The sequence below is a fragment of the Mandrillus leucophaeus genome, unplaced genomic scaffold, assembly GCF_000951045.1.
Source record: "Mandrillus leucophaeus isolate KB7577 unplaced genomic scaffold, Mleu.le_1.0 Scaffold259, whole genome shotgun sequence".
Lineage (NCBI taxonomy): Eukaryota > Metazoa > Chordata > Mammalia > Primates > Cercopithecidae > Mandrillus > Mandrillus leucophaeus.
The window spans coordinates 3,615,429-3,638,594 of record NW_012102687.1 but is presented as its reverse complement, the minus strand read 5'-3'; the positions used below and the strand labels follow the sequence as shown (position 1 = coordinate 3,638,594).

The following is a 23,166-nucleotide window of genomic DNA, read 5'->3' as shown; positions in this document are numbered from 1 at the left end:
TTGCTTTGGACGTTTTCCAAGAGAGGAAGTGCTTCTGGTGCTTTGCGTCAAAAGCAAGGCAAACCAACTTTCTGGGCAGAGAATGATTTAATTTTTAATTTTTAAATTTTATGTGCCAGAATCAGAGGCAGAATTGAAAGATATAGAAACTAAGATGTTTATGTAAAAAAAAAAGAAAAAGAAAAAGAAGTGTATAGTGACCTATGTTGATCACCATGATTTTTAAAGAAAGCTCATTCAGTGTTTCTTATACATCTGAATTATAGTGGAAATGTCATACCTTCACAACTCATAAAATGTTTTCATTTATAACTCATTTGTTCCTTACACAGATTTCTAAGTTATTATCCCCCCATTTTACAATAAGGAAATTGAAGTCCAGGAATGTCAAACAATATACTCCTGCCAGAGCTAGCACATCACCAGAGGTCTCATTGCAAGACAGTCTCTCAGTTGACATCACTGCCGGCACAGCACAGTGTACACCACTGTCCTCCCACATGTTAACTTTTCTGATGCCCTTTCCTCTTCCATGTACTGGTATAGAAACAACAGAGAACATAGCCATGGCAAAAATGTTAACCTTTGCCTACGTTTGTTTATTTCAATGCCTGACCTTATATTGGGAGAAAATAAAGCCAATCCATTTCAAGTTAAAAGATCCTTTGAGGTATCAAATAATCAGTCAGATGCTTTCCCCCCGTTAGATTGGTGGATGCTGGCAGAGAGTGTGGAAATAATATTCTTATTATATCTCTGTGGTGAACTCACACAATTGTAAAGTGAATCTGGCCTTTCTTGTTTTATCTCAAAACACCATGAAGTCCCACTTAGTTTGAAAAATTAAGTAATCCTGTGCAAAATTAAATTTCCTATTTTGCATGATTCCTGTGGCAGCACCTTTCAATTCTAGTTCTTAATCATGTTCTCAAATGTCATGTAAATATAGAAAACGTAACAAAATAACCACTGCTACCACTGTCTCCCAAAGCCTATTATATTATGTGACTCTGTCCTACACAATAATGTGTCAAAATCCTAAATTTCACTGAGAAGGAAAGATGGATTGATTTTGTTTTCTAGTCTCTAGAAGAGGAGCTGAGATGTCAGTAGAAAAGTGCCTCTCTCCATCACCAGTGGAGCTAATCAGGGAAAAATGTCTGCGGTAGCGTACACATTAATCTCCAGCTGGAGCATGGAGCTGTTATGAGGTGTAACTAACCATATCGTTGTGACTCATCTCGGTCTGTAATAACATGCTTCACAGTGACATCAGTGGTTGTATGAGATGGATGTTGCATGTAAAGGAAAAAGTACTGTTCAGCTGGAATATCTGTAAGTCTGCACATGACACAGTGACAGTTTGCAGTGAATGCAGCCACTGTTTTTCTGCAATAACACATCTGCCATATCCTGTCATCACTGTGTCTCTAAAACTGTCTCAAGTAGTCATCATGGGCAATTTCGGCCCCAAGGATTGTTATAACAACTTAGTTCTCAAAAATGGCCTATGTCAAGTTGCATTGCAGTTGCTTACTCAGGCCCACTTTGGGGCTGAGTCCAGAAGTTAAAAAAAAAAAAAAAAAAAAGGAAAGAAATGGAATTCTTACATTGGTAAATTATTTCAACGACAATGTATGTCAGATCCTTTATAAACGTTTAGTATTCAGAATTGATTCTTCTAACATTTTCCCTACAGAAGTGGAGATGTACTTTGATCTTTGATCTCTTTCTACATGTAAAATGCATAATGCTTATAAACTCTGTTTTTTCCAGTTGATTATCCACCATAATTGGCACAGTAGAAAAAGTAGCTATATAATTTTCAGGAACACAATGTCTCTGGACTTCAAATGGGAGGGCCTATCTACTTAAGGTTCATTTCTACTTTAAAATTATATGACCTTTTAAAAAACATTTCTTCAAAAGCTTTTTTCATGCCTCTTTTCTGCTAAATAAAAATTCTTTCAGAGGAAAGAACTGAGGATATAAATATTTATAAAAGTTTTAAGTTTTAATTTGAAAATATATAACCAGAAGCATCTTAAATTTTAAAAAGTAAATGTTTTAATTTCAAAGTATGTAAAATAACAAAAAATAAATAAAATGCAGTTTAGAAGAATACAAGGTGGATGTATATACCATATACCCAGCACAAAATATTTAATGATGTTGAAAACCAGAATTTACTAGAATTGCCTAGTTGCAAGGGCAAAAGGGGAAATAGTAGACTACACTTTTACTGTCTAATTTTAGTTTCAAAAAATTTCAAAAATTTTTCTGGAGAAATAATTATTTCCTGGAAACAAATACTTGTAACCTGATTAATACTCAGATATTAATTGAAGCATTTTAAAAGTACACTAATATATATTAGAGAAATATGATTTCATAAAAGAAAAAAGCATTCTGTGTAAGCAATTAGTATGTGTATTAGTCAAAGCAATGTAGAGAGCATTCACAAATTTCCCTGTGCTGCGGTTTCTCTTCTCAGTGGTCCAGTATGGTGAAAGTGCCATACCTGCTTTTAATTAATGTTTCCAATTTTATTTTTCAGAATGAAAAATCCCCAGGGCGATCTGCAAGTCGATCAAGTAACATTTCAAAAGTAGGTGAAATGTACTCATTTTCTTGTTTTGTTGATTTCTACACTTCATGAGTTCACATAAATGTTTATGTTTAACCTGTAATTGTTATCTGTGAGCAGAACACAAATGTGATTTCTTCATGGTTTTAACTATTTTAAGCTTTTACTATAATAAAAGGACGTGATTTTACTCAAGAAAATAAGTTAGACTATTTTTTCTTTTACCATGCTGTGTGCAAGAGATAATTTGCTTCTTTCTTCCCTTCCCTTCCCTTCCCTTCCCTTCCCTTCCCTTCCCTTCCTCCCTCCCTCTCTCCTTTCCTTCCTTCCTTCTTTCCTTCCTTCCTTTCTTCCTTCCTTCCTTCCTTCCTTCTCTTTCCTTCCCTCCTTTCTTTCCTTTCTTTTCTTTCTTTCTTTTCTTTCTTTTTCTTTTTCTTTTCTTTCCATGCTGGTTAAGAGCACTAACTCTGGAGAGTAAGGATCTGACTGTAAGTCACTGCTCTGTCACTTCCTGCTTACATGACCCTGAGATGTTCACTTTACCTTCCTGAGACACAGTTGCCTCTTTTGTGACATAGGGGCGATGATAATATCAGTCACCTGAAGGAGGTTTTCTGAAGTGGTTATAAATTAAAACAAGGCCTTTCAAATATCTATCACCCTAGTTTCACAATGAAGAGCTTTGCCCGAACCAAAGCACTCTGTCATCTGTCTCAACTTGAATACTAATGTTGAATAAGTAATGACCAAAAAACTTGTAAACAGTACTGACAACACCTTTGTCATACTAAATACTTTTTCATGATCTAGGGGTGAAATTATGTCTGCATTTCTAAACTGCTCTTTGAGTTTTACTTAATCCAACTTGTTTATCATGTTTTAGTCTTTAATGTTTTAAGAAATAGAAAAATCAAGAGTCTAGTTTCCCTTCTATGAGTTCTTCTTCAGGGTCTGGTATGTATTAATTGTACTTCTGTGTGGGAGACAATTAATTATAAAACTGCATCTCATTTGGAGAGAAATGAAAAACTCTTTTCTTAAACATCACTTAAATCGAACCACAAACGTTCAACCATCGAACAGTGGTAGGATAAACAGATTTCAGTGCACATGAGTTTACCTATTTAAACCAATTTAACTTTCCTTTTATGTTCAGAATGAGTCACAATGCTAAATATGTTGTTGAATCCTCACTACTTTTTCATAAATTGATAAGTGAAAAACTATTCATTGACTACATAATTTATCAATTATGAAGTGGCCAAATCTAGAAATACTGAAGTTCTTTAATTTGTAAAGTATTGGAACGGAAAACTTTAACATTGGAGCAAAGATTTTTTCCTTAATTTTGTCAAAATAATTACTTGTGTTGAAGACTGTGAGCATTTTTAGAGTGTGAGAGTCAGTATAATGGAGTGATTGGATGGATAGCAGAGTCACTCTTAGGAAGGTTATTTAACATCCCTAATAAGTTTGTCTGTAAAAGGAGTATATATATTAGTATCTACCTCTTACAGTGGGGCTTAGAACAGTGTTTGCCCTGTGTATTAGCTATTTTTAGTATGGGGTTCTTAATATTTCTTTATCAGTGATGGCTTCAAGCAAGTGCTCAATAAATATCTTCTTAAGCCAGTAAATTGGAACATGGTCTATAATATATGCAATGTTTTCTAGGTGTAATAATAACAAAATGCAGAGTAGACAGGATTAAGGAAGATGTTAATAATCTGAAGTTATTTCCTTGAAAAAATGCATATTCCTATTTCCATAAAAAGCGTGCATATATTTAACAATAAATAATAGATTGTCTTAAGTCAGTAATAGTATTACTCATAATGGGTGTCTTCCTTACCTTTTATCTGCTTATGCCATCTACTGTCCTTAGACACAGGAAAATCACAGAGAGTACAGAGGACTCCGTCTAGAATGCAATTGCAAAATTCTCTTTTATATTTCTAAGTCTCCTTTCCTGCCTATTTCTTGCAGTTCTTTAATGAATCAGACTTTCTCATCATCCATATTTGTTGAGTGTCACATATCCAAAATCTTGTTCTATACTGGGAATTATGGAGTAATAATTTTAAAAATTCCTTTCCCATTCCTCAGTGAGCTTACAGTGAAACTGGGTAACAGTGCACAGAAGAGTTCACATAACAGGTGTGAGGCTCCTATCCTGAGAATAGCCTGCAGCAAGATTAGCCCTTGGCTGACATCTGGAAACTTAGATTCCATAAGTAGTGCTTCACCCTCCCTGTTAAGGATGATTCACTGTGCCTGAACTGCAAACAACATAGCTATCCTAAGCACATGCCTTCCTTCTGGGAGTCTGGAGTCTTGGTACATGTGGTTGCCTACACACTCAGCTCCCAATAAAAACTTTGAGCACTGAGTCTCTTACAATCTCCCCTGGTGGCAACACTTCTTCACATGTGTCGTCAAATTCATTGAGCACATCCCAGCACTCCCCACTGGGATGGACTTTTGGAAACTTGCTCCTGGTTTCCTCTGGACTTCACTCCATCACTCCCTGTGCCTTTTCCCTTTGCTGATTTTGCCTTGTATCCTTTCACAGTAATACATCACAGTCATAAGTATGAATATATTCTGTCTTGAGTTCTCTCAGAAAGTCACTGAGCCTGGGCCTGGTGAATGGAACCCCTAATACGCTATTTAAAAAAGAAGTAGAGACAGAAGCTATGGGAATTCAGAGAGCCATCACCTCCATCTAACTGGGGCAGGGTAGCAGCAGAGAAAGTTTCTTAGAAGAATGGTATGTAAAAAGGCACTTGAGGAATGGGTGTGAATTGATCAACTGTCAAGGAAGGCTGTTTAAAGGGTTATAAGTCCAAGGCATGGGAGCTAGAAAACATAGATCATAAGGAGGAAGTTATATAAAACACTTTGTAAGGGTTTTTGAGATGGAATCTTAATAGAATGCATTATCTTCAGTCTACTCATAGAAGTCATACAACCTCAATCTGTGTGAGATTGTCAAGCTCAGTGAGTTTGACAGCACATGTGAAGAAGTGTCACCTACCAGGGAAGTTCATGAGAGTCTTGGTGTTCAGCACCAGTCATTGAAGTGTTATCTGGCTTTGAAATAGAGAAACTGATCTAGAACCCATCAAGGTCCTTGAGACTTTTCTTGGTGAGTATGTATAAAATGGAACATGATTATTTTTGTCATTCAGGATTGTGTCTTATAAACATGATCTTGCTACTGTGAAAGTAAAAAATTCCAAACATGGGATAAATAATAAATGTGCAATTGTTAGTGAACATCAAACATTATATATCCTAAATTTTTACCTCTGGATCTTTGTACCATATATTATCCAAAAGCAATTATACTTTGAGTTTTATTGTTCTTGCAACATTTACTTTTTTATTAATTTATATTTCTAGTTTGTCTTAGTAAATATAAGACAGTTACACCTATGATTCTCTCTTTCTTTCCCTTTTTTTTTAATTCAAGTAAGGTTGGTGTGCCTTGGATATGTTACAGTTGATCCAAAAGCTACAGAGAAGTTATATAGGTTTAATACAGTATACGTGAGATTATCAAAATATTTTGGATGTGAAAAAGGCAGCTTTCATTTATCCATCACTTAATTTTTTAATACTTTTTCATATTAGTGCTTGTTACTGCTTTTTAACACACATATTACTCACAAATAGGCTCCTCAAGAAGAAAAGTCAGCCAAATCTGGCCTTTTATTTCTTCTAGGGTGAAGGATCATTAGATTTAACTAGCAACAATATAATATGTATCTCACAAGAAAAACCTTTCAAAAACCAACTGTCAAAAGGAAAGAACGGCTTGTACTTCCAAGTCAAGTCAACAGAATTTTCTTTTAAATAAAATCCTTTGCTTTTTGGTGTGTGTAGGAAGCAGCTCACAAAATCTAATCTGTTTATGAGAAGATATTCAAAAGCCACTACCTTAACAAAATGATATTTCACTTAGTTTCCATCATTTCCTATTACATTCACTAGACTTCATTTACATGACAGAGAGTCATTTCAATTCTTCAGTTAGTCTCTACCTTAAAATGTCTTACACATTGTTAAGGTAAAGTTTATAAAATGTGCACACCAGTTAATTCTGAAATAAATAAAGATGCATGGGATAGTCGGTACAATTTACTCAACAAATATTTTTTGATGATGTACTGTGTATAAGGTATTATATGGTTCACAGCATTTTAAACAGGTGTTTTCTTCTGATCCAATATATACTTTAATTTTACTTCTGTTAATCTTCATCTCTCCGTATTTTTCCAGATTTGTCTTTAAGATCCCAAGGTATTTTCTAGCAAGGTCAAGGTGAAAGTGTTTCTTATATGTAAAACATACTGAGAATTCTTTTCAGCTGAAAACCTGAGCCAAGTGTTTGCACCTCTGAACAAGTGTTTAATGTTCTGATTTATTGAGAGATCCATTTTGGTTTGCTAACGCAATGGACCTATAAATCATCTGTCCCTTCAGACTACATACCTTTAGAGGGTAAGTTTAATAGGTTGATGAACTAACGTAGAATATATAATTAGGAAATAACTAGGAATAAGGTGGACTAATTTGAGAACTTTCAGAGAGCCTGAGTTAAGGTCTGTCCTGAGACCAAAGTTGAGGAAATGGGTATAAATTTAGTTTAATTATTGAAGTCTGGGTGGGAGAAGATAAGAAAGTCTGAGACCTTCTTAGGTCCTGAGGCATGTTATTTATATACACTCACTCCTTGGGTGATCTCATTTAGCTTCATCACTTTATATATAATCAATAGCCCAACAACTATCAAGTAGATATTTTTAGCTGAAATCTCTGCCATGAATTCCAGACTCAAAATGGTAATCAAATTTCCCACAAAAATAAATAACAGGAATCTGTCTTAGGTCAGGTTTCTCATAGCAGATCCTGAGATGAGAATTTTTTGCAATGACTCACTATGAGAATATTCCTAGGAGAAGACATCCAAGGAGTAAGAAAGGCAACCAAGGGAAGAGAAAGAAGTCAGAAGTTCTCTGCTCCTGCATGGGGATGCTGGAATGTAAAATGCACTTCACTTTGTCCCCTCTTGAGGCAAGGGAGCAAGGTTTTCATCCTCCAGTGTTTGCCATTCACTGGCTCAGGGTCATTCAGGGTGAGAAAAACTCCCAGTCACTTTGATTCTCTTTACATGCAGGTAAACTGTCCAAGAAGCCAAAGGGCAGTTTTCCAAAGAGAATTGCAGTAGTAGGACTTTAGAAACAAAAGCGCACAGAAGGAGATGTGTACTGAGAGGGACCCAAAGGGATTTTGGTGGAATACTCACAGCACCTGCTGTCGTCCATCCTTTGAGCCACCCAGATCCATATGAACTCATTCCATCCTGTCATGGATTCATATAGATGATGATTGGACACTGTTTCTGAGGAGAAACTTAAAGACATTGATTAGCCGAATGGGCTGTCACTGCTTGCAGCTGCAAAGTTATATCTGATTCATCATATCCTTCTTCTGACTCATTCCAAATATCCTTCATTCTTGATGATCACTTCTGTTAGTCTAAGTGGCTTACTGGTGAAGTATCTCTGTCCTTTGAACCTGATCATTCTGTAGTTGCTGTAATCACTTATTTGAAGTTAAACCTGGGTGTGGTAAATGAAAATATGCAACAGTGGATTCCCCCAAATTTCAAAATATTTTTTGCTTTCCCAAGTAGTAGGAACCCTACTTTCTAATAAAGAGAAAGTTCCATTTTTCAGTAAATTGCTGCTCTGCCTACTGGACAATATAACATGTGTTATTAAGCTCATGAGGGATAGTTCCAGTCATATGGTCAACTGATGTCCACAGAAAGGCCTTCAGTCTTACTATGGCCAGGTAGCTTGTCAGGAGCTGCCTTCCAAATGGTGAAAGAACTATGCTGCAATAGCATGGCCTTGATCCAGAACACTAGGCTTTTCACTGCAGTTCTCCATTCAAAGCTTGACAGAGAGCCCACATTGCATTTTTATTTATCATGGTACCTCTAGTAGTATTGCCATTTATTATTGCTCTGGCATCAAGGGTGCTTGTATTGCAGCTGATATTGCTGCATAACCTTCTATCATTCTAGGCCCCACTCAAAACTGCAGCTTTCTGAGTCATCTAATAAAGGGACATCATTCCGAAATGTGGTTTATGCTGTGTTTAAAATTCAAAAAGTTCTACCAAACACTCTGGGTCCTTCTTGATAGTGAAGTAAAATGCAAAATTTGGTCTTAACTCTGGAAGAAATGCACTAGCATGCAGCAGACTACAGAATTTCTAAAAATTTCACTGATTTGTCCAGCTCCTGAACATATGTTCATTTTATTTCCTAGTCCCTGTGATACAGATATTCTAACAAAGCATTTAGAGTATTGGCCCCTCCTGCTCATTAGACCTTATTGTACCTGATGATATCGTCAATACAGTGGACTGTTCTGATATTTGACAACCACTGGACATTTGAGTCTACCTCCAATCTGTTTTGTAAAATATCCCTGGAGCAGGACCATGATTGTATACTAATGTCCATGCCAGATGAATACAAACTGCTTTTGATCCACATTTATGACAAATATTGAAAATAACACATTAGTAGATTAATAGCCTCATACCACATGCCAGATACTGTGTTGTTCGGCTGTAGTAAAGATATTACATACAGTACACAGCAGCTTCAGTTAGTGCTTCTACTTGGTTACATTTGCCGTGGTCTACTGTCATTTGCCTGACCTACCAGTTTTCTGTGGGGAACAGACCGAGAAGCTAAATGGTGATATGGCAGAAACAATCATTCTTATATTTTGTAAGCCTATTTTTCATACAACAGCCAAAATGATCCTTTCCAAATATCAGTTAGGTAATATCTTGGTGCTTTTCAAAACCTCTAATGGTTTTCTATATTACTCGAAATAAAACATAAATTCTTTCATGGGCCAAGGAGCCATAATCCAGCCTTGCGGTATCTTGCTAATTTTCTTCTCACTCTTCCTCTTAATAACTCATCTCCAGACACACTGATTTCTTGTTGTTCCTCAAGCATAGGTTTTGTTTTCAGGGCATTTGCCCATCATGCTCCTGCTGCCCAGAATGCTCATTCCCCACACAGCACCATGATCGGTTTCCTTGTTTCTGTTACATTTCTACTGAAATATCACTTTATCAGTGAGGACCTATCTCCTTTGCTACTTATTTTTCTGTAAAAATTTTATCATCATCTGCAGTATTATATATTTTTAATTAGTTTAACCTATATGAGGGCAATAACTATTTCTTCATTCAATGCTGCTTCCTCAGTCTCAGAAAAGTGACTGATAAGTAGGACACATTCAACAAATATATGTCGAATGAATGAATAGAGCCTGCTTTGTTCTGTTAACTTATAATGCATAAGTTCTTAACATGGGATCTGTGGACTATGAGCAACGATCCTTGGGCCATGCCAGTCCATGAACATGTTACAATACACACAAGCTCAGCTGATCCTGTAGGGAAGCTCTGCCAGACAAATTGCACCACATGTTAACCCTCTCTTGAGGAAAAGCAGTCAGTCTCCCCATCTCTGTCAAGCAACTATTGGCCTATTGGTGTGGGAGAGTGTGCAGACTTTTGGGTGAGAAAGTTCCTGTTAGGCCAAAGGTGATTCTACAGAGAAGGGGGCAGCTATGATCATCAGCCACACAGCAGCTGGGTAATGGGGACACTGGCCAGTAGTAAACATCTGCTTGGGGAAAAACCTCCACCATTGATGACTGCTTGGACCACTGAGATCCACTTAAGTATCACATTGTTTCACCTCAACATAGCTTCTCTAGGATTTTGGTTATTTACAGTTTGTAGGAAACGTATAGAAAGAGGTTAAGTGGAATGAAACACAGCCCTCATTGTTGCATTTGGTTCACAGGTCATACCTGATACTCACCATTGTCTTCGCCCATTCATTTTAGATTCCTTTCACCTTTTCCAGCACTTATGCTGCTCTAAGTAGCTTACCTGAGAAATCTGAGTCCCTGGCTGCCATTCCCTCCTCGGGCCATAATTGCTATGTTTGTCCATTCACAGCCACACTAGTGCGAGGGAAAGAGATATCCTAGTATATCTCTTGAGGGACATATGTGTTTCTCCTGTCACCATTATGTGGCAGATTTTCTCATGCTGTCACATCCAGCACCAATATCTGAGGTCTCAGTATCTGATCTACTAACATGGGACAGGATTCTGCCTAACATGGTCTCTAACCCAGGGATTCACTTTATAGCAAAACCTGGTGTGGCAGTGAATATACGATCATGGCATTTACTGGGATTAGCACATACCCTACCAGCCAGATGCTGCCAGCCTGACACAACAATTCTATAGCCTTTTGAAGATGCTTGAGAGGCCTCAGCTTGTAAAAGATACCCTGGGAAAATGGAGCTAAATCCCTCAGGATGCAGCATATTTTTTGAATCCACAGCCATATATTGATGCTTTGCCTTATATACCTATAATACTTGGGCCCAAGAACTAACAGGTAAAAGCTACCCTGCTTATCACCACTCCCAGTGGTCCCCCTGGGGAATCTGCGCTTCCCACAGCCAGCACTTTGGGCTCTGCAGGTTTATAACTTCTGGTTCACAGAAGGAGATGTAACACTCCCAAATGAGAACAAAATAAGAGTCCAATAAACCTAAAGCTTTGATTGCTGCCTGGCGTTTCAAGCTTCTTATGATAGGAGCCTAGCAAGTTAAGCAATCTGTTACCATCCTAGCTAGCTTTGGTTAGCCTGTTAAATTATGTTTAAGGCTTCCTGTTGTATTCTGGCCGTGATAGGGACAGGAGGGTATGAAATATATTCCCTCCTTTTTTCTTCAGTAAGATGGTCCTTAAATTGTGTAATCTTTATTTATTTGCTGGTTTCTTTCAGCATTAGTCCACATTCAGCTTCTTCAACCTTTCAGTAGTAACTGGAAGAATGGGAACCACTTTTTAATGTACTTTTGTGTGAACAATGTTTGGATGGCTGGTGAGGAAGGGCTCCATCTCTCAAACAACGACATTTGGCTTCACGGTTTCTAAGGACTTCTTTTCACTCCACCTTTAATTATTGTCAGTGACTAAAGCCCTGAACAGAATGTCCACGAAGAAGCTAGGATCAATAACATTTTATCTCCTCCAGCACTGTAACAGACAAATATAGACTTCTTTGAATGTTTAATAAGTTTGCATTCTATTGACACTGTGAACATCTCTTAACAAGAGGAAGACTCTTTTTTGAGGGAAGTCCAAGGTCAAAGCAATTTTAATTGAAAATACTTTTTGTTGAAAAACTACACTTGTGGAGTTGAAATTCAGAAACGAGGCTGCAGTTTGGCTCACAAATCAAACACAGTGGGACATGGGATTTCTGTTGGCATGTAGTCTTCATGCTCTGTGTCTTCTTAGCTGAAGAACTCTGGCCTATCACCAGGAGTGTAGACAGCTCAGATCTCTTGACACAATCCCCAGCCAAGGACAGCCTCCCAGAAACCTCAGTAAAGGGGTCATGCCAACCACATACTGGGTGAGGACAGGCAGAGCAGGAGCTTAGAGCCAAGATAGTAAGAAACACTGGCAGGGGCAATCTCGACATATAAAATGGACCATTTTAATTTAACTTAAACTCTTCCATACGGCACTTTAATATGTTTTGTAATTTCCTTTTTTACTATAATATAAACTAGTAGACTTATGACATGAATTTAGGATCTCATGTCTTTTAAACATGCCAGATGATGTGAATAATTCTTACTCATCCCGTACATGATGGGACAAGTCTTTCTCCAAGAGTCTGCTCCCCGAAGGTCAAGATGAAAAAGGATTTGCCTTAGGAGATGGATGGCAAAAAAAAAAAAATTCCATGCAGGTGAATTTACAGTAACAAGTAATTAGTTATTGACTCTAGAACTGCACTATCTAGTATGGCAGCCATTAGCCACAGGTGGCTATTTAAATTCAAACTAGTTGCAATTATATAAAATTTAAAAAATCAGTTCTTCAATTGTGCTGGCCACATTTCAACAGTTCAGTAGCTAGAAGTGTTTAGTGATTTCCGTATCGGACGATATAGCTATAGAGTATTTCTATCATCACAGAAAGTTCTATCAGACAGATACTACTTCTCTAGAAAATATGTTAAACTTTTCTCTAGGAAGAAGTGAATGGTGCCTAAATATTTTCAATACAGCTAGAAAAATAACCCAAATGTGGACAATATGTGATGATGCTTTCAAGTTCTTACATCCTAATACTTGACATTCAGCTTTGCTTGAATTAAGGTAATTTTTTTCTTAACAAGAAATACTGAAGATTAAAAACTATTGCCCATAAATGGTCCCCAGAGAATTAAAGAAACATTTCTAATTGTTGTGACTGTAGTATTGTGGTAATGTTGGAAGTTGTTTTTCCAGACCAGCAATAAAGCTAATGTGGGTCAGTATTTGGATTTCATAATAACTCAAAAGTATTGAATAACATGGTTTTGTGGTGCTAGGGATGGAACTCATTCCTTGCCACTGGAACTCATTCCTTGCCATTATCCCAAGCAGAAACTGAAACAACTTTGCTATTGCAGTTGCTTTTCCAATGGAAGGAATTTATTTTAAATGAGACTGATTCCATTTCATTTATTTCTAATTTTTGCAGATATTCAATAATTCAGTATAATGAATCTCTGATGAAATAAGAGCATACATTCAAAGTCTATCTATCCATCATTAATAGTTTTCTAGGATTTTGGGAGGTGGAATAGGAGACAGTACTCAGAGAGGAATGAATGCTATCTACTGATACTTTTAGCAATCATTACTTTCTCCTTCTGGATTTTCTGAATTAAAAACTCTATTCAAGAAAAGTTGTTCTGAGGCCAAATTGGTGTATCTTAAAAAAAAAAAAAAAAAAAAAAAAAATCTGTGAGGCTGATGAACTATACAAACATTCTTTAAATTCATATTATCTAACATAGTATTTTGGAGGTTGTATCTTTGAGTTTTTCACCTATCATTTTAAGAAATAATTTTATTTTGCAGGTATTCTAACTATGACAATAAGCCACATTTAGATCTATCATCAACAAAGATTGATCAGTCAAAGGCTTGGACATATTTTAATTCAAATACCTCAAGAAAATTAAAGATGCATATTTGAGTTGTTAAAAGTAAAGAAGTCAGGTTTTTAAAATCATCTTTAATCCATTTAAACAAAAGATGATATGTTGATATGGTCTTCATAGGATTACACCATCTCTTCTTATTATCTCATTTTATTTCTTATATTATTAAGTACTAATGATCGATTTTAATTTTTTATAACTTCAGCTTTTTTTTTTCTTTGTTGTTACAATTGAGTCCTGCTTTTTTGCTTCTTTTGGAGGCTCTCACTATCATCCAATATTTATTTTGTGTGTGGTTTATCACCCCCCATTTTTGAGCTGTTTCCATGTGTCCTACAGTGAGGATAATGTTGGCAGCTGTGTTGTTAATATAATTAATGTGCATAGTCTATTTGGATTGACTAGGCCAAATAAATCCACTTTGAGACATCGACTACCCAATTGGGCTATCTTTGTTGATCAGATTAACTGGATAATTGTCAAATCTCTATTGCACTAATTACTGCAGAGTCACATCATATATTCCCTCATTCAATTCTCATGTAATTAAAATTTACAACCAAAGCTATATGAAGAAATAGTGACAAATAAATACAGATAAATAGACCAATTGGAATTCAATAACCATGTGCATTGTTTCCCTTAGTGTCTTTCTACTGAAATAAGAAAGGGAAAGTTATCAGAATGCATCCTTCCTCCTCTCACCAGAGAGAGGAGGAACTAGGAGAACTCTGTATTCACTCTACCTAAAACCTGTAAAGGTAACTTCCTCACAGCAGATTGAAATTCACAGACTGAATGGCTCTTTAGTTTTACTTTTAGAAAATGAAAATATAGGAATTAATTACTTTTTGGTTCATCACAGGTCTTTAATCTACCAGAAAAAAATTAACCAATCTTTATTTTTTTCCATTCTTATAAAAACTTTATTAAATTATAAAATCAATACATATTTATTCTATACAGTTTGGAAGTTATAGAAGAAAAATCCTTCAGTTACACTAATAGGAAATAACTATTGGAGGCTTTCTTTTTTATTATTATTTTACTTTATGTTCTAGGGTACATGTGCACAACATGCAGGTTTGTTACATATGTATACATGTGCCATGTTGGTGTGCTGCACCCATTAACTCTTCATTTACATTAGGTATATCTCCTAATGCTATTCCTCTCCCCTCCCCTGACCCCATAACAGGCCCCAGTGTGTGATGTTCCCCTTCCTGTGTCCAAGTGTTCTCATTGTTCAATTCCCACCTATGAGTGAGAAAACCAATCTTTAATAATTTATTTTTTCAACAAAGATCTTTTATACTTGGTTTGTGCTACATTAAAAGAATATGACTTCTGACCATCCTGGCCAACATGGTGAAACCTGTCTCTACTAAAAATACAAAAATTAGCCAGGCGTGGTGGCGGGGGCCTGTAGTCCCAGCTATTTGAGAGCCTGAGGTGGGAGAATCCCTTGAACCAGGGAGGTGGAGTTTGCAGTGAGTCACGATAGCGCCACTGCACTCCAGCCTGGGTGATCTGGGTGATAGAGCAAGACTCCATCTCAAAAAAAAAAAAAAAGGGATCTGGGATCTGACTTCTTACCTCTTGGAATTTTCATTGAACTTGGGGGGTTAGACAGGTAACTCAATGATCACAGTTGCATATTTAAGTGCTTTCTTGATTCCCCAACTTGATATTTCCAATATTTTTAAATGATTTTGTTTAAAGTAAGAAAAAATGAAAGACAAAAATTTCTCTTTGTGGCTGCCCATCTACTAAATTAGATAAAACACATTTGCTGAAAAGCCCAAAAACAATTTGAAAATCACTAATCTATGCACTGTAAGGTAAATGCTACATGGTTTGGAGAGACTTCTAATAGAAGAGATCTCTTTTGCAAAACCTTGCTTTTTCTGAGAACTGAACAAGATGACTACAAATAACAAAAATTATTGCAATTATTTAATGACTCTACAAATATTTCATTTGATTATCGTATTTCTAAGTTTTGCAAAGTTAATTTTAATAGCACACTCATTTTCTGCATGGGCCTACACTGTATAAAAGAACGTTTTTCTCATGTCAGTTGAGTCTTTTCTTTGACTTGTATTTTTAATGAAAAAATACATGACATCAGTAATAATATTTAATGTTTTTTGAATACTATTTGTCAAGTACTGAGTTCAACATTTTAGCTAGGAGATGAAGTTTTTCAAAGTAGATATTTAGAAAATTAGAGCTCATTATAAAAATAGTTTGGTAAGTATATATTTAAGGTAGTTAAAGGAGATTTGAAGAAAAATGTTATTAGGTTGGTGCAAAAGTAATTGTGAGTTTTGCCATTTCTTTCAGTGGTAAAACCTGCAATTAGTTTTGCATCAAGCTAATAACAGAAATTTGGTCCCTCCATCCAACTTTCCCCTTATCTTATTCCCTATTATGTTTATTCACTCCCATGTGAACCCAAATGAAGAAACAGAGCAACATATAATTTGTAGATAGATCTTTTTTGCCCAAATATAACAAGAAGCTTTGTTTGCTGCTTAATGCATAATAAAATTATTTTTTATTATATCTGAGGTAAAAACATTATTTGATATTGAAAATTATTTTGTTATTAACCCAACAAAAAATTGGATTTAAAATTTCTGGAGTTTAGAACTTTGTTATGTCTTACTAATATTAATAAGATCACTCAGTAAGCATCTGTTATATATCATTTATTAAGCACTTACTATGTGTTAAGCATTCCAGTAGGTACTGTACACGTGTTATCATTAAACCTGACAAGAATCCCTCTAGACAGTTTTACAGTTTGAAGATTATGAAATTAAGACTTATACTAAGTAATTTACCCTCAGTCCCAAAACAAGTTAGTGGAAGAGCCTGCATATGTAACCAGATGCTATACTCCCAGAGTTACTTGTCCACAGTTCAACATGCCAAACCACCTCCACAATCTTCTCTGACTTTTCTTCAGTGTGACACACACAGAAGCGTAAATTGGCATCATAGATTATGTAGAACCAATACTATCGAAAAAAATGGGGCCGTGATTTTAAAAATAATTGGAGGATTGACCGGGTGTGGTGGCTCACTCCTGTAATCCCAGCTACTTGGAAGGCTGAGACCTGAGAATCATTTGAACCCAGGAGGCGGAGGTTGCGGTGAGCCGAGTTCACACTACTGCACTCCAAGCCTGGGTGACAGAGTGAGACTCTGTCTAAAAAAATAAAAATAAAAATAAACAATTGGAGAATGAATGCAGTTGTATTAAGAAAAGATTAGGAGGCTTATTTTGCTAGTCAATAGTAAACTATTTGGGTTTCTTGAGAAGGGGAATAGGATAATTAAAATGGAACTTAATAATATGAGGCATTGTAAACTTGTCACACGGTTAAGATTTATGCATTTCACTACATTAAGTCTTCACTTAACTGCTGTCAAAATGTTCTTGGAAACTGCAACTTTATGAAAAAAAAATGTATAATAAAACCAGATTTTTTTGTCGCAAATGTTGTAACAAAATGATGTTTAATGAAGGGAGTTTTTTGAGGACCTACTGTCCATCATTTTTCTTAAAGTCAGTTTCCAAGAACCTATTCACAATGTTAAGCAGGACTTACTGTATATGTAAATTTTATCTAACAAAAGAAATATACACAAATATTCAGTGCTGTTTAATAGTTAATGATATGCATTCTGAATTATTTAGGAATGAGGTGTACTTTTGTGTGCAGCTTACTTTGATATGCATCATGGAAACAAGATACATTCATGAATGGATAAAGGGATGAATAGCTGAATAAATATGTGATAAAATAGAAAAGCTTCAGAAATGTGGATGTTGAATATACTGTTGTTTACTGTGTAATTCTTTCAACTTTTGTGTTTATTTGAAAATTTCATAAAATACTAGAAAAAAGTAGATTTATTGGTAGCAATATATAGGATAGATTGGAGGAGCAAAGGGAAGAGAGTAATGCCCAGAGGCACTGAAATAAATGAAATAGAGATGAATCTTGTGAAGAAAATTCCAGCCTGGTAAAAAGAACAAATGGTAGTCCTCTCAAAATCTGGTGTTGAGGAGTTAGCATGACATGTAGCCAAATGCTGGCTTTCTTTTGAGGCACTTCTGTAGCAGTTTTATTTGTTTGTTTGTTTGTTTGTTTATTTCATTTTTTGTTTTTTTCTTGAGACTGTCCAAACTGGAATTCTTTCTGACATGGGCAACATACATTCCACTTGATATTTCATGATCCTTCTAAAGCACCTTTTACTTGCTACACCAACATATAACCCTGCCCCATGTTCTTCCTACAGTGGGACATTGACACTCTTCTATTAAGTGGAGGGCCCTTGTTCCCTTCTCCTTGAAACTAGGTGAACCTTTGCTACTTCCTTGACCAACTGAAGGTGGCTTAAGAGATACCATGTGGCTCCCAAGGTGAGGTCACAAAAGGTCATACAACTCTTACCTTTCATGGTACATACCTTGAGAGCCATAAAGTCTATGCTGGCTGCCCTGAAGCCCACATGCTGGAGAAATCACACAGTTTCCAGAGAGAGAGAGATGCCCAAGGAGCGTCAGCTGTTTCAGCCCCAGCCCAGCGGGTAGACGTGTGAGTGACTGAGCGAGTGAGTGAGCCAGCCTCCACATGATGTCTGCCTTGAGCCTTCAATCATTTTTAGCTGATACCAAGCAGAGCCCCAAGGGTTATCTTTACTGAGTCATATCCAGATTGCAGATTTGTGAGCAAAATAAACTGTCATCACTTTAAGCCGCCAAGTTTTGGAATAATGTGTTACTCAACTGTAGACCATTTTCCCCTACTCCAGGCCTCTAGGCCTGTGATGGGAGGGGCTGCCATGAAGGTCTCTGACTTGCCCTAGAGACATTTTTCCCATTGTCTCTTGGTGATTAACATTCGACCCCTCATTACTTACACAAATTTCTGCAGCCGGCTTGAATTTCTCCCCAGAAAATGGGTTTTTCTTTTCTATCACATTGTCAGGCTGCAATTTTCCCAAAGTTTCATGCTCTGTTTCCTCTTGAATGCTTTGCTGCTTAGAAATGTCTTCCACCAGACACCCTAAATGATCTCTCTCAAGTTCAAAGTTTCACATATCTCTAGGGCAAGAGCAAAATGCTGCCAGTCTCATTGTTAGAGCCTAGTAAGAACCACTTTTATTCCAGTTCCCAACAAGTTCCTCATCTCCATCTGAGACCAGCTTAGCCTGGATTTCATTGTCCATATCACTATCAGCATTTTTGTAAAAAACGTTCAACAAGTCTCTGTAAGAGGTTCTAAACTTTCCCACATCTTTCTGTCTTTTGAGCTCACCAAGTCTCTAGGAAGTTCCAAACTTTCCCACATTTTCCTGTCATCTGAGTCCTTCAAACTATTCCAGCCTCTGCCTATTACCCAGTTCCAAAGTTGCTTCCACATTTTCTGATATCCTTACAGCAGCATCCCACTCTACTGCTACCAATTTACTGTATTAGTCTGTTCTCACACTACTATGAAGAAGTACCTGAGACTGGGTGATTTATAAAGGAAAGAGGTTTAATTGACTCATAGTTCAGCATGGCTGGGCAAGCCTCAGGAGACTTACAATCATGGTGGAAGAAGAAGCAAACACATCCTTCTTTACATGCCGGTAGGAAGAGAAGTGCCAAGCAAAAGAGGAAAAGCCCCTTATAAAACCATCAGGTCTCATGAGTACTCACTATCATGAGAACAGCATGGTTCCATCCCCCATAGTTCAGTTACCTCCCACCGGGTCCTTCCCATGACACACAAGGATTTTGGGAACTACAATTCAAGGTGAGATTTGGGGGGAACATAGCCAAACTATGTCAGTCTGTGATGTGAATATCACCCCTAGGATGCAGTATACTACCTGTGTAACTGTACATGTCAGTTCTGAAAACTCTGCTCAAGGTTTTCTGAAAGCTTCCCTTACCTAGCTTGAGATAGATAGAAACATTCTCCCAACCACACGTTATAGCCCCTTTTTTCTATCAATCTTTCCTTCGTTATATAGCCTGAAAATGGTTAATGGTATAAAAAAGTCAGAAAACTAGTCAGGAAAAAGGAGATATCTTAGCAATTCCTATATACATGTGATAGCAAAGCCCTTTAAAATATGGAGATACTGTTTACCTATTTACAGATGCTGTTCACAAATGAGTTAGTTCCCTTTAATATCTGGTTAGCGTTCATCTAATGAGCACCTAATGCACCATATTTATTATATATAAATAATATCTAACATATTAAATATGTTAATATTATGTAATAATGTATTACATCTATTATTAGTTGCTCAATAATATATATGTATGTATGTATTAGACACAGTGCTAGGCAACTAGGAATACAATGGTGAGCCATATGATTTACAGTGTAATGAGTCATTCAGGCAATAATAAATTATAGAAATACATAATGGTGAACTTCAGTAAGTATTGTGAAAGTGTTTTAAGTCATAGTGAAGCATCATGTAACACAAGTCTGGATTAAAAATGAAGATACAGGATTTATCCCTTAGAAGTGGTGGTTCTAAATATAAGAAATGATATTCCAGGTAGAGTATGTAGGAAAAAAGTTCAGAAGTCTAAAGATAGAATGGCAAGAAACACTCCTTCCACAGAGGAAGGATGACAAGGAGCCTGGAAGAATTCAGAAGTGGCAAGAGAGAGATGAGCAAATCTGGAGAGTGATGAGCCACAGAATACCAAAGAGAGTATGTTTCAGCAAGAGCTGGTGTTCCAGGGAGCAGAATTCCCCAGAAGGCTTAGGGAGGCGTCATACTGAGAAAGATTATTAGGTTTGACAAAGACACAAGTACTAGTTACCTACAACTTCAAAGAAATAGTACTGAATGTTTTTAAAAGACACAAGGAAGATATTACAGTGTCACAAAGAAGAGGGATCCAAATTGGGCTGTGGCACCGCAAAAGGGTTTCTGGGTGGGTTAAGCCTAAGTTGAGTTTTAAAAAATAAATTAATATTAGATTTAAAACAAGAAATGTAGCAAAGCTATAGAGAAACAAAAGAGCATGATGTTCTGGAACTGCTGGTAGTTGGATCAAACGGTTGCATCTGGAAAAGTAACAGAGAGGGAACCCTGAAATAAGTACAGACCATATCACGTAAGATACTTGAACTAAGTTAAAGAGGAGAACTTTACTATGAAAGTTATTGGGAACATTAAAAGATTTAAAACAAGAAAGCAATGTGAAAAGACTTGAGTTTTAGTAAGAGCCCTGTAGTTAGTCAATTTAGGGGGAAAAAAAAAAAAGATAAAAAGCAAGAGATAGTTAACAGGCAATTGCAGTTGGCCCAAGTGAATCATGGAAGTTTAAGAAGTGGAGATAAAGATGAGATATTCTTTAAAACAGCAGTCCCCAACCTTTTATCTTTGTCAGTCTGTGATTCAGAGGTAAGGGACCCCTGCTTTAAAAGGTCACTCATGTAAGGAGTTGAAGACTCTGGAGTTTGAGGGGTAGACAAGAGAGAGGACTAAGATGATGTTCAGATTTCTGTCTTTATTACCAGGATGAAGATGTGGGGCCACGTGCTGCCATCTGCTGCTAAAAAGAGTAAGTGGCAGTAGGCTCTAGACAGGGTGATCTGGCAATAGGAAAAAAATGAAAACAGAACATACTCAGAGATTTTCTTGTGGAAAAGAATCAAACAGAGGTGTCTTCCTATCTGGTAAAATATTCCTGAAAAATCTAGTGATCTGCTGAGATCCACAACACCAGTTCAAACATGAGGTCCAGAAATTCCCATTCTGGATTCTCCCAAAACACTCTACCAGAAAAGGAAACAATTTCAGCCTCTCCTCTTTCAACTGATTTGAATGTTTTGAGAGCCAAACACTGCAAATAATGATTAATGGCCACAACTTACAACTCCACTGGATGCTTCATCCCACTTGCCCAAATTCCACACTATGGTGACAAATGCAAATGCCCAAAGTATACAGCACAGTAGTTCATGCATTCATTTTTGGGAAATCAGGACATTCATGGAAATGAAATATTTGTTAAAACCATCCAATAAAATTCTTTTATCTACAAGAAGTTGCTATTACACCTGGTGAAAAATTACTGTGGTTGTCTAGCTGACTGAACAACTTGATAAATAAAACTTAATATGTGGATAAACAGTGAGGCAGGAACTTAAATTTTATTAAACCTCCATAATTCCAAGAATCCAATACTGAGAAAGAAAATGTTGAAAAATACAAGGTATTCCTGAAAGCATAAAGTAAATCCCCAAGAGACACAGGCAATGAAGAGAACAGTATTCAATGTACTACTATCAGCTTTATGCCACATAACTCACACAAATAGCTTATTTTCTGTCCAGAAAATGCTCCAGGATAGTAGAGGAGATATACTGAATGTTTATTCTAAAATTACCTAGTGGGAGACTTAAGACATTTGTTTCCTTAAAGGAGTCTGCCTGACATTTGAACTTCCTTATAAAATTACATTAAATATGTATCAGCTTAGAGGGCCTACCAAAATAGAATAATGCATTTTCAATTTAGTCTTGGTTACACTTGACCTGTTTTAAAGTGCTCCTCTAATGAAATGGAAGCTATACCAAAATTAATTCTATGCAAGGGGCAGAACAGATTCTGTGTTATTTAATCATAATGTATACCATCCACTTTCCTGGGCATAGCAACAACACCGAGATGGCGATTGCTTTAATCTGGCAGGCCTGATAACATTGTCATAATAATCAAAATGAAGTTCAAGTGTCTTCCTGACCTGAATCTAACACCCATGTTTTAGTATAAGACATAGGGAAGAACAGAGAACCAAGGAATTTCATTTGTGACAGTTTTAGCTTACAGTTGCACTGATAATTCTGTATCAAGGGCAATTGAACTAAGGAGGAAGAGTCCAGAACCCAATCTTCTTCATTACCATCATCAATTTATCTGCTAAATTCTAGGCACTATTCTTGGAATTTTTCATATGAATTCACGCATTAATGAATTCATCCTTCCAACCTTGCTAAGTTGTTGAGAAACTGTACTTTTACAGATGAGTCATCTGAGGCCAGAAGAGTTGTAAAATTACACAGCTGGCAAGTTGGAAATCTGGGATTCTAAAGCCACATCTTTTCCTCTGCCATGCTGCCTAATTTAGTAATATGTTGACATGTCCAGTGTATGTCCAGCACTCTGCTGGAGTTTAAATGTGCAAAAGATAGAAAGTCATAGTCCTCAATAGAGCTTTTACACTAGTGGGAGAGACTGATATAGAAGAGTAGAGATATAAACAAAATAATATCACATGATGTAAAGTGTTGCTGAAAAATCAAATGTTGGCACAGAGAAGTACTGGGAAAAATAGGCGTCTTTGTTTGTATTAAATATAGCATGAATTGACAAGACTTCTCTAGGGAAGAGATATTTT

The 23,166-nt window shown here is 36.5% G+C and overlaps 1 protein-coding gene across 2 annotated transcripts in view; it reads left to right on the top strand.

Moving 5' to 3' along the window:
- The window catches only part of MARCH1 (membrane-associated ring finger (C3HC4) 1, E3 ubiquitin protein ligase), a 594,955-nt gene that overhangs the window by 413,209 nt on the left and 158,580 nt on the right, over positions 1–23,166 (top strand). For both annotated transcript variants that reach the window (XM_011983989.1, XM_011983988.1), the window contains one exon: positions 2,558–2,608. In XM_011983989.1, coding sequence (XP_011839379.1) covers positions 2,558–2,608 — 51 coding nt within the window. The remainder of the gene's footprint in view (positions 1–2,557; positions 2,609–23,166) is intronic.